At 37.8% G+C, this 19,551-nt stretch overlaps 1 protein-coding gene across 1 annotated transcript in view; it reads right to left on the bottom strand.

Moving 5' to 3' along the window:
• Positions 1-18,270, bottom strand: part of LOC139964498 (uncharacterized) — a 35,530-nt gene extending 17,260 nt beyond the window's left edge. Inside the window, exons 1-7 of the mRNA XM_071966092.1 lie at positions 17,919-18,270; positions 13,092-13,170; positions 10,446-11,274; positions 5,549-5,813; positions 4,080-4,816; positions 2,496-2,633; positions 3-87 (exon numbers count right to left, since the gene is read on the bottom strand). Coding sequence (XP_071822193.1) covers positions 3-87; positions 2,496-2,633; positions 4,080-4,816; positions 5,549-5,813; positions 10,446-11,274; positions 13,092-13,111 — 2,074 coding nt within the window. The 5' untranslated portion in view covers positions 13,112-13,170; positions 17,919-18,270. The remainder of the gene's footprint in view (positions 1-2; positions 88-2,495; positions 2,634-4,079; positions 4,817-5,548; positions 5,814-10,445; positions 11,275-13,091; positions 13,171-17,918) is intronic.
• Between the last annotated feature and the right edge of the window lie 1,281 nt (positions 18,271-19,551).

Below are 19,551 nucleotides of genomic sequence, written 5' to 3'. Positions count from 1 at the left end.
ACCTGCCAAAGTTGATTCCTGTGATACGTCTGGAGTTTCACACTCTTCAAGTAGGGTTTCTTCCGCCGTAACAGATGTATATGAAGCCTGCAAATAAATACATAGAAAAGATATCTTATTTGATGAACTGAAACTTTGGACCAGAGGGAAACACCTCCCAGCGGTTACTTGCCTTGACATCCACCCAAAATGAAAGGTTTCTTGTACTCACTATAAACAAGACCCATGCCAGATATGAGCTTTGTTATGTACCACATTTTGATATATCATGTTTACAAGGTTTTTGTATAAGGCTTTAAAGAATATGATCTTTGATGATCCCAAATGACCTTTGACCTCCACCACAAGCAATAATGTTCTTGTATTCATTATAAGGAAGCAACAAAATAGAGCCAACAATGTTTCCTATTTTGAAGATATTTTTACCCCTGGTGACCTTAAATGAACTCTTGACGTACACCAAATTGTGAAGAAAAACTACATAAGGCTATCCTACAATGCATATGAACTCCTTTGATCTCGGGTTCTGGAGATTTTTTGAGATTTTCATATTTTGCCCTCTGCTGACCCCGAATGACTTTTTGACCTCCACCCAAACCTATAGGGTTATTTTAACTAATTGTGGGGAAGCCACGTGCCAAATATGACAACTGCAGAGGTTACTGATCTTTAGATATTGTGAATTACAATCTAGGGTGTCATATGTACACAGCACACCCGTGCGCACCAACACAACCCAACTTGACTGCATAGTCTGCCTATGATAAGTAACCAAAAGAACCTCAGTTTTCCTATCTATCAACTGTCAAGTTAAACCAATATTGTCTTTAGGTGATACAACTACTGATTTTAGCGTAGGTGAATGTACTCATACATACTTCACACTGCATGTAATCAAATCGAGCATGAATTTAGAACATTTTTAAACTCATTGAACTATTTTCTGTAAAGCTCAAGATTATGTTGTCACCTTGTAATACCTTCAACAGTGGAATATTTGTCATAAATTCAACACATTAATAGTTTAGTCACAATATGATCCTAACTTCATAAACTTCTTGTCTACTGGTGGTACAGTATACTGGCAACACATACCTGTACACACTGTTCTAAAGTAATAATTCACTTACTTACAGTAACTTAATCATACTTTTAGAGCACATTTCACACTTTCACAGATTGCGAGCCCGGTCTTGCCTGAACGGTAAATAAGGCACATGATCCGTGATCTGATCTACCATGAATTGGGATGTTCTGTAGCTATCTGTGGCAACCCGTACCGATCCGGCCTTCGGATACGTTGACAAATATTGAACTTGCTTTACAAAAATATGAGTCTAACCCACAGATAAACAAGAGCCCAAGGCATTGTGGTTCCTTGCGTAGGGGTATATGACAATTCACATAATATTATCATAGCAAAATTGGGTTCAAATAGTCCAAGTAATTGTGGTCCTACATGTACCCATAAAGGAACCAACACTATAGCCAACACTTTTGTGATAACAAATTGTGATCGGATTTTTGATCGGAAGGCACTTTTGAGATCTGAAAATGGCGTCAAAAATGTAAGAAATATAAGGTCACCTACAAGCGGGTCAACAGATATGATAACATTGGTGACCTTAGATCACATGACCGTTAAGTTTGAAAATGTTCCACCACCCCATTCACAACTTGTCCCAAAATATCAATCGTGTCAGACCTTGGCACTGAGAGTTAATTGCATTAAATGTCTAAAAATTAACTTTAAACTTGCACACCTGCACACACAAAGGTCACCCGGGGGTCAACCCATTGACATTTTTGATCGGTGAGACCTAAATAGAGCATCAAAATCTTTGATCTTCTGATTCAAAAAATGAACACGACAGGTCTGTACAGCCATCCTAACTCCGACCAAAATTTTGACCCCATTATAACTTCACACACAAAAGTCACACAGGGTCAACCTATTGACATTTATGATCAGAAGGTACCACACACATACACGCACACGCCAACCTGACTACATAGGTTCCTTTTGCTAAAGCAAGGAACCGCAACCCTATGTAGAGGACCTGAAGCAACCCATAGACGACCCATAGACAATATATAGCAACCCTATGTAGTGGACCTAGTAAGCCATGATCACATGATCTGTTGGTGCTGATAAAGGTACATATTGGTACATATGGAAAAGGATCGCGCCATGTATTGGTACATATGCACTACGGCTGATACAACTTGCTATGGGTTGGATCTTGTTGTGACAGCTTTGTAATAACCCGTCATGGATAAACAGCCTGTAGAACGCCGTAGTAGAACCCTAAGTTTTCTGTTCATATACGGGATAGACCGGGGAATCTATCTGTAACAATCCTTATCAACCCATAACAACGCCGTAGTACACCATACTGGACCCATATCAACCCGTCCTGGATACTCATCATCGCCTTGCGCTACGGATCGTTCAAAACTGTCACCCGATCTGGGAAAGTGTGAAAGGGCTTTACCAATTCTTGTTGATTCAAGGCTTCCCTAGTCTGTTTCAAGACCTCTTGTAAGGCCATGGATTCTTTGGCATATTCCAGTTGAGACTTCACAAGTTCATCTTTTGTAGCCCTCAGACTTGATTTAGCCTCTTCCAGCTCCTGTAATGTAAATAGCACAGTGAATGAGACACGAGGGACGCACCTCCCAGTGATTACTTGCATATATATACTAGCAGTAAAGTATGTCATGTCTGAAGGGAACATATTTACCAAGCTGACAAATTTATTCACATTTATTACCAGGCAGGCTGAACTGATAAGGTTTTGATCTTTACTTGAGGCCGAGTGTGTCTATTACAATATTATTAACTGGCTCAGAGTAGTCACTTGTTCAATGTAAATTAGTGCAGAGAACTAGGATCTCTTTCAGAGGGAACGGCCAGGAATTGTGGAATAACTGTTCTAGAAAAATGAATGTAGGCCTATCTTATTGTAGCACAAACGTTTGATTATATTAATATAATTCCTTTTGTTTAGTTTTGCATATAAACTGTAATTCTCTGAAAGATCTGCCATTTAGACAAAGGGATTAAATATTTTTACCTACAGTGGGTAAAGAGAGACCTGTATTCTAGGTGTAGAACTTAAAGATTTAAATACAAATGGGATCTTGTACTTGTCATGTAAAAGTTTCGTGCCTACAGTAGAAGAATCTTTGTCAAATTTCCACTTCTTGATTGTTCCACTCCTTGATCTTTTACAAGTTTTGATTTACCTCAACTCATCTTAATTAGTGTTCAACCGATTATGCATAACAGAAAATACCGATTACCGATTATTTTTTTCATAATCATTACGATTCCGATTATTTGAAAATGAGAAAATATCCCGTTTATACAAAATCGGCAATAAAGTTTGACAGAAACAATTATTGTTGTGATTTTCCCGTTTCCTTTTGCTTCGTTGTTATACAAGATTCTAAGGTATCATTTTGTATAACATGTACCAAATTACCTCTGGAGTTTCTCGGAAAGAAAAAAAAGGTTTTTGATTTAATTTCCAAAATACGGAGATATGACATCCTACCTAGTCAGCACTGTGCTAAGCGAATGGCCTAACCACCTCGACGTGAATGTCACCTGTTAATGGCTTGAAATGGGCTAAGAATAGTTACTCAAAATATCCATCTCAAAAAGTATCTCAGACAAACCATCCATCTTCAATCTTTACCAAAGTGTAAATTTTAATGACATATTGCCTTCATTCCGACATTATTTTGTACTTATTTTCAGTATTATACCATTTATGAACAAATAGAAATGTTACGAACTTGAAGTTAAACATACCTATTCGTTACCTACATAACTCCATTCAGGTTCAATCATAATATGTTCATCATTGGACCTCTACTGTTGAACATCATAAACATTCCATAATTTCTGAAAATACATGTTGTGTTTGCAAACTGGTAAACTACAAATTCACTTTAACACCACCAGATCAAACAGAATGGTCATCTTGTTGATAATAAATACATTTCTCATGACCCAAGTTAGGTAACTTGGTCATCAGATATCTATAATCATATGCTATGTGAAGTCTAACCTCTTTCTGCTGCTGCAGTAATTCTTCCTTCTCATCCTTCAATATCTTCAGTTTGTTCTCAGTTGTATTCAATCTATCGGAGAATTGTTGTCTTTCCTCCTCTGTTATATTTAGTCTTTCAGTCAGCTGTTGTCTTTCCTCCTCTGTTGCCTTCAATGCATCTTTGAATTGTTGTCTTTCCTCCTCTGTTGTCTTCAATGTATCTTTGAATTGTTTCCTTTCTCCCTCTGTTGCCCTCAATGTATCTTTCAATTGCTGTCTTTCCTCCTCTGTTGTATTTAGTCTTCCAGTCAGCTGTTGTCTTTCCTCCTCTGTTGCTCTCAATGCATCCTTGTATTGTTGTCTTTCCTCCTCTGTTGCCATCAATGCATCTTTCAATTGTTGTCTTTCCTCCTCTGTTGTCTCTAGTCTTCCAGTCAGCTGTTGTCTTTCCTCCTCTGTTGCCTTCAATGCATCTTTGAATTGCTGTCTTTCCTCCTCTGTTGCCTTCAATGCATCTTTCAATTGCTGTCTTTCCTCCTCTGTTGTCTTTAATGTTCCTTTCAGCTGTTGTCTTTCTCCCTCTGTTGCCTTCAATGTATCTTTCAATTTTTGTCTTTCCTCCTCTGTTGTCTTTAGTCTTCCGGTGAGCTGCTGTTTTTTGTCTTTTGATTCAATTAGTTTGTGAGAGAGTTCCTCCCTTTTTTCTTCTAATGCCTTTAGTTGATCTTTTAGTACTTTTTTGGTCAACTTTGAATCTGAAACAAACATATAACATGCAAAAATGGTTAAAGATTGTCTTCCACACAAGAAATTTAGTTATGTAAATAAACACAGTTCAATGTATCTTAATTATCTATGCTGTACAACTTCCAGGAAAATATTGTGACAAACTTACACCAAATTTAGTGAGCTCACTTTTTGGTCCAACTTTAGCATGTTATTTGAGGTGACACTGCAAATCTTTCACTTCCCTTGGTGCTGATTTTGCCCAGTTTCTGAGCAATTGAACAAAGTCAAGCCCCTTCAATGATCCTCCAACATACAGTATCAAGGATATTAAATTACAAATTTCAAAAGTTTACCAATCTTGTCTGAACATATCCCAAGTCAAACTTTTGAGTATATCCCATAATAAGTTACAGACTTATGCAAAGATTTGACTAATACACAAGACCTTGACTTTGCAGGAAACATGCAGTGTGGAATAATTACACTTCTGAACATCCAAATTGGATTCTCTTTCCGGGCTCGAAGTACTTTACATGCCATTGCAGTTATTGAATTTCTTGTCAATTTATTAATCACATTATTTGTATCAAATGGTATTGATGCATGGTCCTTCTCCTATCATCAATGGGTTAATTAAGTTAAGCTAATATAATGGTATATTACCTAAAATTGCATCTATTCTTTGTGTGGGCAATGCATTTGCCTGTTTGTCAATTCATAATATGTTAAGCTTGTGAAGCTCTCTAATATAAACATACCTTGAGCCTGTTGGTAGATGGTCAATACTGCCATCAATTTACTCAGTCCTTTGTCAGAGCATGCTGTCATTAAATAGTTGATGTCATCAAAATAAACCTTCCCTGCCTCTCTGAGATGGTGGACTAGAGATGAAAAGGGTGTATCACTCTCAATAATGTCCTTTGATTCCTTGGCTGGAACTTCAAGGTAGTCAAGTAGCTTCTGACAGTCATCTTTCTCAATCAATAACTCCAATGATGTGAGGCTGTCAAAGAAGATGTCACTCTGTAACAAAATCGAAAAAAAAAACATCAAATAAATATACGGGTGAAAGCAGACTATGAAACAAAATAGATGTTTGAGGCATTGAGACAGCAACACATATTCTTAGAAGGGATTTCTTTTAGTATGATGAAGGTGTGGATAATGTGACTGTGATTTACCTGAGTTACTTCAACTACAATATTTATTTTAGAAAAAAATAATAGTATTATAAGCTGACAATTGGATGGATTGATTGTTAAGTTGTACAGGTACATACTTCTATATATGAAGCTGTATCAGTCAGATTGTTGTAGATTTCCTTAATGATGCCACCAACTTATAATTATTCTTGATTGGGCTAAACTTTATTCTTTAAATTTAACCAATAAAGCTACATGTACAGTACATTGTGACCCATGTTTGCATGGGAATGTAATCATGGACATGGAACTACTTAAATTGTCTTCTACTCTGGGCAATGTACAGTAGGTGGTCAGTAACATTAAAACACACACAAATCACCCTCTCCCTACCCCCTTCTTACCTCTTACATTCTCCTTAATTATTAACAGTGTTGTTTTTCATGAGTTAACATATTAATTACTATGTCAACCATTGAGGCAGTGTTGTATTTTACACAGGTTTTTACTTACAGATTCATTTATTTAAGCCTACAATCTTGCAGAAGACATGTACTGAAGGAGTACACAACTTACTTAGAAGCACTATATAGGCTGGAAGATATGGTTTATGCTTGTAAGTTGTACAGCTGAACCACATGTGCTGCAGCACAAATGCCTGAATAATCAAAGTCCATGTGCACTGTCAAGACTTCTTTAAGATTGGTGTATACACTAAACTTTATGTGAAGCTACCGCACTATGAGCTTTACACAGCTTCATGACAAAGAATGCATGTGAAACATGTAATTATTGAAAACTGTTCGCAGTTATCAACTATACTGTAATGCTAAACCAAGTTTCCTGGGTTACTTAATCCTGTTAGACATAATTTACTAGTATATGGTGTGGCCTGGTGACATTAATAACCAGAATGCAAAATGAATAGTGGTTTCAATGATGTAACATTCAGCTATTTTCTGCATTAATCTGACGTAATGTATAGTGAGGGTGTACAACAAACTTGATATTAGTAATACAGTGAAAAGCAGTGCGATGTGACGAACAATAAATTCACAATGACACAGGCTGTCCTGAAATGATCATTGACCTCAACAACAAGCTTCTTGTACTCCATGTGATAGATACATCAACATACTAAATATGACATCAGTCCTTGTTGAAAGATTGTGTAAGACATGGTTTCACAATCTGACCCCTGGTGAACTTAAACAACCATTGACCTCCGCCCACAACATGGCTTCTTGTACTCAATGTGGTACAATAACATACCAAATATGCAATCTGTCCAAGCTTCCCTTATGATATTATGTTAAGGAGATGTGTTAGTGTGGAGAGACAGGTAAGAGGGGAGTGAAGTAAATGTTTGGCATTTGCTGACTTCAAATGACCTTTGACCTCCACCAAAAGCAATAATAGGCTCCTTAAAGTTAATATGGTACATCTACAAACCAATGAGATATGTCCTTTCTTGCAATATCATGTTTACAATGTTGTCACGATTTGACCTGTTGTCCCCAAATGACCTTTGACCTACACCAAAAAACATTACCCTTCCTGTACTCAATGTGGTACGTCTACACACTAAATAAGAATTGGTCCGAGCTTCCCTTCTTGAGATATCGTGTTTACAAGGTTTTCAAATTTTGACCTCTGGTGACCCCAAAAGACCTTTGACCTCCACCAAAAACAACAGGCTGGTTGTACTCAATGGGGTACGTCTAAACACTAAATATGAGGTCTGCCCACGCTTCCCTTCTTGAGATATCGGGTTTACAATGTTTTCAAATTTTGACCCCTGCTGACCCCAAATGACCTTTGACTTCCACAGAAAACTATAGGCTTTGTGTACTCAATGTGGTACTTTTACACATTAAATATGAGGTTTGCCCCAACTTCCTTTCTTGAGATATCGTGTTTACAAGGTATTGACATTTTGACCCCTAGCGACCCTAAATGACCTTTGACCTCCACAGAAAACAATAGGCTTCCTGTACTCAATGTGGTACTTCTACGTATACATTAAATATGAAGTCTGCCCAAGCTTCCTTTCTTGAGCTATTGTGTTTACAAGGTTTTCACAATTTGACCCTGGTGACCCTAAATGATCTTTGACATCCACAGAAAACAATAGGCTTCTTGTGCTCAATGTGGTACGTTTACACACCAAATATGAGGTCTGCCCAAGCTTCCCTTCTTGAGATATTGTGTTTACAAGGTTTCCACATTTTGACCCCTGGTGACCCCAAATGACCTTTGACCTCCACAGAAAACAATAGGCTTCTTGTGCTCAATGTGGTACATCCGCACACCAAATATGAAGTTGGTCCAGCTTTCCCTTCTTGAGATATTGTGTTTACAAGCTGGGAGTCACAAACGCACACACTCACACACACACATACGCCATCATGAATGCATGGGTTATGATATTCATCGAAACCAAAAAGGCCTTACATGAAGACCATTGTTCTTACACTGGTTGACATGTGGTATAAATGCTCTCTTATGCAATGGATATAATAGCAATGATCATGTTTAATCCATGTTCATAACAATTGCATACATTACACTGTATGCTTGGTCAATACAATTTAAAAGTACTAATTTACTGCATATTTAGACGATTGAGCAGGATATTGTGTATCGTCACTTGCACAAAGTGATGTCTATAATCGTTACTGTCACAAAATTGACAGGAATACACTGCACAGTCCATTTTCCATTTTTGCCTCCATTTTCCTGCTTATTCCTATATGACCTTCTTTATGAGTGTAGTACAACTAAATTGTACCTACTTGGAATTTCTCAGGAATTAATCCGAAATTTGTTACTTATATTGTTACTTATAAGGACTACATTACACTGCGCATTACTGGAAATCATTGGCCATCGGCGAAGTGAACTAATTAGAATAGAACTGACATATGACTTCCAACTGACTCAATACAATCCATATTAAAGTAAAGCCTGTACTTAACTACAACTTTCTCTCCTCAAAAGTAATGAAAAATGATTTCAATGGCTTTGTGAATTTTGCAGTCTTAACTCTGTTGACAATGTGAAAATTAGCACCACAAGGCTAAAATCAAATTTTTTCCCTTCTTTATCTGCAATTTTGACTAATTTGCACCTGAATAAACCACCCTAAATCCCAAAATAGAAGCAAGCTTGTGTCATATCATTTTTATCAAGACTTTACTACAATCATCAAATCAAGGTCTCATCACTACAGTATTTGCTATACATGTGCACTAGTGCCAAGCTAATCACCATGGCCTAAATTAAGATAAAAATATTGCCCATACTTTTTCTTGAAATTTACTTCATTTCATGGGAAATTGCACCTCTGGTGTTTTAATGATATGTCACATTGATTTATGTCACATTTGTATATTTGACAATCAAAAGTATTGATAAAGGAACAAATACTTTTTTGTCTGAGCTGTATGCAATGCAACATTCATCTCGCATCACTTTTCATAGAATTGTTGGCCTAGATTTTCATTAAATAGACATCATTGCAAAACAAAATAGCACTTATTGCACTATTGAGACTATTTTGCATTCACTTATACCAAATTTTGACAGCTTGTAAAGCTCAGAAAATAAGAAAAATTCTTTCCAAGTTTAGTGTATACTGTAGCTCTAATATTGCAAAGTGCAACAAGCATCCAATGGCCTAAACTTTTCATAAAATTTTGCACTCATTTTTCCACCATTTTGATCTCCCTCTGTACAAACCAGTAATAGTTGTGTTCTTAATAACATTCCACATTCACTGATACCAAATTTGTAAAAATTAGCAGCTTATAAGCTCAGAAAAAAAAAAATATTTGCCAAATTTATTGTGTTGCTTTAATATTGCAAAGTGTAAGAAGCATCCACTGGCCTTATTTTTCCTAAAATTTTGCACTATATTTTCCACCATTTTGATCTCCCTCTGCACAAACCAGTAATAGTTGTGTTCTTCATTATATTCCGCATTCACTGATACCATATTTGTAATAATTAGCAGCTTGTAAGCTCAGAAAGTAAGAAAAAATATTTGCCAAATTTAGTGTGTTGCTTTAACATTGCAAAGTGTAAGAAGCATCCAATGGCCTAATTTTTCAAAAAATTTGCACTCAATTTTCCACCATTTTGATCTCCCTCATAACAAACAATTAATAGTTGTGTTCTTAATAAAATTCTGCATTCATTGGTATCAATTTTGTCTACATTTGAAGCATGAAGACTGAGAAAATAAGGAAAAAAATTTCACTTTTATGAACATTGACAGAAACACTTCGATGACAACCTTACCAGAATCAGCAAATCCCAAGGAAAAAAATGTTCTTATTTTTCTTTAAATATTGCAAAGCAGATCTCAAAACATGTAAGAGTGTCTTCTCCTTACTTGTTCGCATAGAATGACACCCAATTTGTTGTGCTTCAATCAAAGGATTGCTTTAATAAAAGTGATAAATAGTCCTAATTTTTACCATAGGCCTATATATCCTGTATTAGTACTTACTGTGTGATATTCATGTACTTCTCCAGTTGTAGTAACCAAAAACAATCTGTTTATGTTATTATTGATCCTGATTCCCAAGAAATTACCAGGACCTTTAAAAGAAGCCAAGATATGACCCCCAGAGATGGAAGAATGACCTCCAGATAGAGAGTAAACAACAACTTGACTACCCTCACCACCAGCCCATAATATAAATATTAATCCGTTCTCTTCACTGACTGTTATACTCCAAGCACTGTACTGTGTGTGTGTATATTCCTGTTCTATTTCTCCCTCACTATTACACATTAAAGCTCTATCGTCCCTGCCTGTACAGATAAACAGTTTATTATTACTAACTGTTATCTCCCAGGGATAGTCTCTATCTTCTAATCCTGTTAAGGTGATTGTCTTCTTTATTCTCAATTCTCTCGCATCTAAGACAATCACCTCACTGGATGTTAAACCGACATAGACTAAACCATCTCTGGTTGTCATACAGTAGGCTTCACCGTTAAACTTCCCTCGATTGACCAGACCGCCATTACTACTATCGTACAATGCAATCGTATCATTACAACACGTTAAAAACAGACGATCATCCAGTAAACAAACAGACCGCAATTCTGAACCAAACTCGGTAAATTCCTCAGAATAATACGGCTCTGACGTCAATAATGACGGTTTTTCTTGAGAATCAGGATCAAATTGTAACATAAACAGATCTATAAAGCTGCATTCTGTCTTGTCATTATATCCAGCGACAGCCAAACGGCCTGTATCTAGCACGTCCATGACGAGCACCTCGTAACCATCTTGCACAGTGAATCGTGGTATCGTTGTATGCACTCTGTGTGTGTGGAAGGCAAAAAGTGAAAAGTTAGGTCAGGGTTGGAAGGTTGTATCCGTGGTAACGAAGAATTTAGAGTTGATTTTTAGATCGAAGGAATGATGATGATGAACAGCTCTCAGCCTGCGAAATATAGCCTAGGTCTTAAAAACCGCACTAATTTATTTGAAAAGCTGTTGATTTATGCATGGAATTACAAAGTCGAGAACCACAAAAGCACTAAATGTTCCCATCAAATTAGTCGGCAAGGAAATCTCGAAGATATAAAAATAAGACGTTCAAGACCTAATTATTAGGATACTAGCTAGCCTGTAGCCTGTTATGCTGTATTGGCCCCAAATATGCTAGATATTTAAATATGGTCACCTTTGGTCAAATTTTTTAAACTGATTTTATTACAACCTTCGAAAAAAAATTCCTCATTGGGACATTCAGTCATCTTGTGTATTCTTAAAAAAAATGTTTGAGAATAATTTGGAGAATAAAGACCTGCAGGAAAGTACTTTTCGAAAACTTCTAGCAATTATAGCATTTTCCAGTTAAGAGCCCTCTCCCGCATAAACGTGAAGAAAATACGTGTCCGCATGAATGTATATATGGCGAGCGGAGTAAAAAAGTGCTAGAAATTGGAGAATCGACCGAATAAAATAATTTCCTATTAAAGTATCCTCTTAATAGACAAACATTTGCAATTGATTACTGTGGATATTAAATATTCCTTTCACAAAATTTCTCTTACATATATATAACAACACCGACTATAAGCCTTGTTAATATGCAGTTTCAGTAAAATTGATGAAATTGCGTAGGCTATATTTAGTTTGCTTGAACACGATTTACTTATCTTCAATATTAATCGTTATAACATGTATGTACTGATGTAACGTTCTGATTCAACTATTTCTGTGTGTTGACCACACGCATGCAGTACATTCTAATTCATTCGCATTTAGCGCCAAAAACTGAGAGAAAGAGGCACATGCTCACAAGTTGTAAATGATGGCGCTATACCAAAAAGCTAACTTTGATAAAAGGCTCCGCTAATGATGATTGATGGCGCTATTAGAGAAAGCCAACTTGGTCTAAAGTTTTCACGGGGTGAATTCATACTGAATTTTAGGCGGTATTTAAAATAAGTCCTTTTTTGAGACATTTAGGAAAAATGTAAACAGGAAGTGTCCTTTTGCTAATACATTAAAGTAATCAATCAATAGGTGCTGCATCGTTGTCGTATTAAAATAATGGAATTTGTGGCACAGAATGCAGAGAGGATCCATTTTATCGGCGATTTGAGATGGCTTTGTGCTTTACCACCCCAAAGAATCGACGCAGTGATGTCTTACTACCCTTAGGAGTTTTGTGCCCCACCCCTATTCGATATTGAACTGTTTCCCACATTTCAGGAGTTCTTTATGTATGTATGTATGTATGTATGTATATGTGATCTTCCCGCAAGCAGGAACTCGCGAAAGAAGCCATGGAGGCTTATAGACTCGCAAGCTGACCGAAGCCAATCTCTCGGCACACATTCATTTAACGTCCATGTCAGGAAGTTGTTATTGAACAACACCCTTGCCAGACGACACACATTGCTGTCGGCGGGGAATCGAACCGGGGATCTCATGACTGGGAGACGCCGGCGTTAACCACTAGGCTATACACTCCGCCTTTATGAGAATGTCTTTTATCTGTTCATGAAAAAAAGGTCAGTTTATAACATTGCTTGTGCATAGATTAATGCAAAGTAAAGAAATAATACTTTTCTTAAATACTGTCATTTATAAAAACATTTAAATCTTGTATTAAAAAATACTTACGAGGTTTTTGTGCTGGCCATTTTTGATATGTGCTTGATTAGTTCTACGAGAATTATATTAAAGCAGCTGGAGTCCCGATCTGCGCATACAATTAGAACAAAATGTAAGAAACAAATATGACTTTCTAAAGAATATTCTTATCGAGGAATATCGCAATAGATACAGAGTTCATCGGAACGGAAAGAAAACTTCTTAAGGGGTGAATGTTGTGGCTTTTATTGAATGTATAACGAACAACCTTGAATTTAATATGATAATGAAATTATGGTTTTGGTCATTCCCGATTCTAAAATTACACTTTCCACGATCAATCAGGAATTTAACACCAAAGTTTTATATTTATTTCATGGTGAATTGCGAGGAAAAAAAAAACGAAATCGTGAGAAAATATGTGAAATTTCGAGAAACTGATAAATTCATGTATGCGATGGTCAAAAGTGGAAATTTTATTTAAAGAAATTATATTTTTATTCAAAATTTCCCGTACAGGCATGTTATACAATGTAGCTATGCTTACCTTCACTGGAGTGCTGTGAATAACCAATGCTAAATGCATTGAGGTTTCGATGACTTCAATGCACTAGACTTCTGCTTGTTAGTATATATAATCAGAACTAGCTGTTACAATACCACTATGGCAGAATAAACTCAGGTCAATCTACTGTACGTGGCTATACACACCTCCACCAAAAACAATAGGGGTATTGTACTCAATGTTATGAATCAACACTCCAAGTATAAGAGGAATCCACGATTTCATCGTTAGATACCATGTAAAAGGTTTTTCAGAGTTTGACCTCTGGTGACCTATAGGAGATTGACCTCACAAGCAATAGGATTCTTGTACTCAATATGGCAAATCCATATACCATGTATGAGAAGTATCCATGATTTCTACCATGAGAAAACAGGTTTTGAAGGTTTTCAGTCCTGGAAAAATATTTTTAAAAGTACTCGCTATTTGACAACCGTGGCTAAACATCTACTCGCCAAATTTCACTCGCCCACTAGGCCTATATGATTGTTGTTCAAGTCTCCAAAGTACAGAACTGCAAAATCAATACTTTCTATGAACAAAGTTTAGGCAGTTAGTCAGATACATGGCGCTACGTAATTGCGCATTGGAAAGTCATGTTTCTTTGCAGTATGAAATTTAACTTGAAACAATGAAAATCTAAGGTTTTAAGAGCCATCTATCTTCCAAAAGTCCTAGCAGCAACAACAGCAAGCTTTTCTCAAAACTCCTTAAATTGTTCGATACTTTGCGTATTATGACTGATAGCCAGTATGAAAATGCCTCAATAAATAATTGAGGAGATGTTTTGCCATCTTAAGGTGTATTAGTATTATGACTGGATTAATTCACGTTGTTGTGTTAACGAACCCTATTCTACCCAACCGTTGCTGGACTAGACAACATAAAATTGCTCACAGGCCTAGCCAGGTTTGTTCAAGTTGTCCCATAATCATAAACGTGACGAAAGTCGAACGTTACCAGGCGCGTATCCAGGATTTTCGAACCCGGGGGGCACGAATTACTATCTAAGCGGAGCGCCACCATCGGTTGGCGCGCAGCGTACAAGAAAATTTCTTGTTTTGAGACCCCCCAGATCACCGGAAACGGCACTTCTCGGGCTTGAAATGACCAACCAGATGTACACTTTTTGCCTGAGAACCAAGTATTTCCTAATTGTTGTTTTTCCATCCATAACCTTTTTGAAGATTGTCAACCCGACACACATCATGTTCGACCTGATCGCATCTCCTGTGGGTCTTTGCTTTTGTAGGTGATTCTACGTCGCGGCCCACAATACCCGTCAGCCCCACTTTTCAAGGTTTTAAGCCCCATATTTGTTCAGAATTTGAAAATTCACATTTCACTTCAAAACATACCCATAATGTTGTACAAAATTTCATCTATGGACAACCAATATAGAAAAAACTTCCTTCAACCCCTAACAGACCGGTCAAAATTGCACGAGTAGAGGGAAGTGTGATGCAGAATGTTGGTCATAAATTTTCTAAAATTCAGACACAGTTAATTTATTGGTGTACAAATATTAAAACCTCTTATTACGGCTATTATAAAACTTGGTTGAAGGAAATGAAAAAATAGCAGATATTTCCGAAACCGAACACTATACACATAGGCGTAGGAGGCGCGGCGGAAGTGGCGGAGCTAGGGGTATTGGTCAGGAGGGGCGAGAATGGTCTGTAGGGGCGCTTTCAACACTATCTAAGCGGAGCGCCACCACTGGTTGGCGCGTAGCGTACAGAAAATTTTTGAGTAAAGATACTCCCTATATCGCCGGAAATGACCCTTTCCGGGCCTGGCTAATTTGCAGATAAACAAAGAATAAATAGGTGTCATCTCCAAATTACACCAACAAAATGTGACAAATGTCAATAAGTAGATGAGAGCGCAATGAAAAAGTCAATAATCTAGAATAAGTAAAAAGTGGTAAAGAGCTGAAAAAGGCGCCAGCAGTCCATTTGAGTCCGTCAGGGGGAGGGGGCATGCGCCCCCTGACCGTATGGACGCTCCGCCACTGCGCGGCGGGGGTGCAGCCCCTAATTCGCCATTACTAATGTAAAAGAGAGTTTTGACATAATTGGACCTCCATGCTTTTTATACATCTACATGAGACATGTCGTTGTTTACATTAGCATCCCGCGGTTTACTGCGCAATTTGAACGGACCGTACGGTACATGATGGCATGCGATGTAATAACCGATGCTTGCTTATATGATATTGACATAAACACGTTGAATGCGCGCCTCGCGCGCGAAAATTTTTGGTTATTTTTTCAGGCAAGTCGGACAGTTTTGAGGCTTTTCATCCTGGAACGCCATTTTCATGCTCACTGATATGATGTGATATCTGCTGTTTGCGTTACAAATTCGAACAGGCACGTAGCGAGGAATTTGCCAAGGGAGGGGCGAAGCCTGTAGGCAAATTATCTAAGCGTAGCGCCACCATAGGTTGGCGCGAAGCGTACAAGAAATTTTGGCCGAAAATGTCTCCCAGATCGCTGGAAATGACACTTCCCAGGCCTTGTAAGTTGCCTCTAAGCACTTTCTATTTTGAAATTACTTAGCGATATCATTTAAAAAAATGCTGAATGGGGGGGGGCCGGCGGTCGCCCCCATTCCAAAATGCGTCATGTTCCCCGACGACACGGTCGAGTTCGAGACCAGCCACAGTTGGTTTCATAGCACAATTCTACACACGCGTTATGATAGACCATATATAGTATATATATAGATCATTAGTGAGAGAGAAAAATGGAAACGTCAAAAATGGAGTTGTCGGTGTAAGGGGTAGGGTGAGTCACGAAATCATTGATCCGTCACTGGCTACCCTTCAGCGCTGTAATGATGTCACTGTTCCTCTTTCTCTTCCCGGTGTCTTCGCGTTTTTCTTTTACTCCCTCCTTTTCTCCTTTTTCTCTCTTTTTTTCTTTTTCTTTTCCCTTCCTTCCTCTCCTCCTCCTCCTCTTTTTTCCCCTCTTTTTTCCTTTTTTCTTCTCTTTTTTTTCTCTCCTCTTTTTCTTACCTGGGGGGCGCGCGCCCCCAACGTCCCCCTGGATACGCACCTGGTTACTATTAGGGCCTAGCTATGCTGAAACTGGTGGAAGAGACTACACAAATTGAGATCAACAGCCGATGCAGACAAAGGCTCGTGAACTCACTGCCAAACTAAGACCGTCTTACATAATTATTTCGCATTGAGATTGGTCATAGTAAAAAATCTAACTAGACGAACTGTTAAGTTTCATTAACGCTGCCTGGTCAAAACGAAACTACATCCAACCTGAAATAAATACGACGGAAAACGTCCAATAGAACTGCTGTACTACAAAGTACACCTTTCCGCACGCGAAATAAGGCTTCCGAGCGGCACGTTGAAGCCAATGCAAGTTTGTTCGTATTTTCAGTTTTAGATTCTAAGAATGCCCATAAGCTCATTTCGAATCGCCAATAGGCTTCCATTCGTATGAGGCGTAACCCACATGTTATCTGATAGGCTGGTATGTGGGAGATACGGTAGCTAATAAAACAATGTTTCAACAATTTGGCGTCTGGTGACTCCGACTGACTTTGACCTCAACAAAATATTGTACTGAGCGTATACCAACTACATACTAAAAATGAGATTCGTCTGACCTTCCCTTCTTAAGTTATCGTACGTGTTACAAGGTTTTCACAATTTGAATTACAGTGACTCCAAATGGACTTGGACCTCCACCAAAAACAATAGGGATCTTAAACTCAATGTGGTACTCCTTCACACGAAATGCGAGATTGATCCAAGATTTTTCTTCTTGAGATATCGTGTTTACAAGGTTTACTCACTTTGACCCCTGGTGACCCCCAAATGACCATTGATCTCAAAAAAAAAAAAATAAACTATAGGCTGTTGCTCCTTAATATGGTACTGGTATACACCAAATATTAGATTAGTCCAAGCTTCTCTCCTTCAGATATGGTGTTTTCAAGCGAGGCGTCACGCACACACACGCACCCTCACATGTTTGTGTTTCATTCAGACCGAGGACCCCATTGTATTTTCCATTGTTCAAATCCACGTACCCTAACTTTAACAATACCCCATACAATAGAATTCTTCCGAGGACGTGGTGATTCTTTAGAAATCACAACCGAGGACCTGAAATTCTTTTATTCAAGTCCTCGGTCAGATAGCAAAACAAACGCACACATACACACACATACATCGTACGTACACACACTCTCCACATGCATGTGTGCATAGGTTACGATTATCATCGAAACCAAAAAATTCATAAATGTTTTACTTTACTTACAATGACAGACGTCTGTGTAAGACAGGTGCAGGTGATGTACAGCTAATATTCTTCGAAAGGTCTTGAATATAAACTTGTTCTTGATATAATTCGATACGTTTTTTTATGCTGAGTCGCTGTCCCGTTTACGAAGCGTGAAGTGATAACACAAATTTCAAACAGAGAGCCCTTAGAGATAATCTAAAAGACAACTAAATACTATGACTTCGATCAGAGGATGAGACAAATTCTCAACTGAATATTAGATAATAAACGCTGAAGAGTGGAGCACGAAAGAGGTAACGGAGGGTTGAATGCTGTAGTAAGAGAGGAGGACAGGCTTGATATGATTTGGTATCTAGCAAATGAATAAAACAATTTACGCCCACTAACCCTTGATCTCTTAGATATAAACCATATCGCGTGATGTTTGAGTCAATATCGAACTTAAAGCAGTTCAGTGAGATTTTTGTTTTTGTTTTATTGAACCTATATATTTGAGTGTTATCTTGAATTGTAACCTATGATGTACTTTAATAAATACATCGAATTTCCAAAACCGGAGGGAGAGGAGTGGAAGGGGGGGTGGCCTAATATTAATACAGGTGATCTGCCTGTAAAGTCTACAGACCATCGAGATAATCTTCCCCAATTTAACTTCCATTGAGTAACTGTGCCACCTTATTTGTCTCTCTAACCATCATTAGTCTGGAAAAGGTGAATAACGTTATAGAATCTTTCATATAGTTACGGACGACTTGTGTGGTAAACGGTCCCATAGTCTTATCTGATAGTGGACTATTGGAGAATTCTCTACGAATTTCCGTTATCATTCAAAATAGAAACCTGACAAAAAGAGGAGAGCTTTTCACATCAGAGGGGAGGGAGTGAGATTGGGGGATCTCAGACAGGAGTAAAGAGAGTGGATGAAAATATGTTCAAAAATTGGTTCATCGTGTTTGTCAGTGCACATGCAGGCAAAGGATGCTGAGCGTCCTGTATGAGCTTCGTTCTGATATGAATCATCCTTAACTTCCATTCCTATTGGGACACAATTACGCCCTCTAAATAAATTTAACATGGTAAACCCTTATCAGATTATACCGGTTTTTAATAGAAACCTTAAATATATTTATATATATTTTACTGCTTTAATTCTTAATTTCAAAAGTTCCCAGACAACACTGGCGTTATCTTGCACTTTGAACTAGCCATGCACTAACGAGGCTTTGTTTTAGCTCGAGCTGGTTGCTTAATTACACACTTCTTCAAGTCCAACAGTCTATGTGCGTCACCAAGAATGATAACAAATTCGATAACCCTGTCTTCTTCATTTAATAGAATTATAAAAATAGTTTTCTGTAATATTTTATGAGGATATTGTTTCGCGCTTACAACAGAAGAAGGGGGAGATGTGGAAGAGAAGGGGGGAGTGGTTCCTCAATCAATTCTGGTAATTTCCATCCAATTTTCGGTTACAACTTGTCCAAGAACCTATAGCTGTCGTGACTGTGTCGGGGAGAGCCTACAAATTATGATTTCGTATTCAAATAAAACTGTATTTGTGTTCAAAGATCGTATTGTTCTCACTTAAATATGGAAAGTAAATATTTGAGTAGTTTGGGTAATGCTGATGATACTTAGCCTATAGGAC

This window comes from Apostichopus japonicus, chromosome 23, assembly GCF_037975245.1.
Source record: "Apostichopus japonicus isolate 1M-3 chromosome 23, ASM3797524v1, whole genome shotgun sequence".
Classification (NCBI taxonomy): Eukaryota; Metazoa; Echinodermata; class Holothuroidea; order Aspidochirotida; family Stichopodidae; genus Apostichopus; species Apostichopus japonicus.
This window is presented reverse-complemented; position numbering and strand designations above follow the sequence as displayed.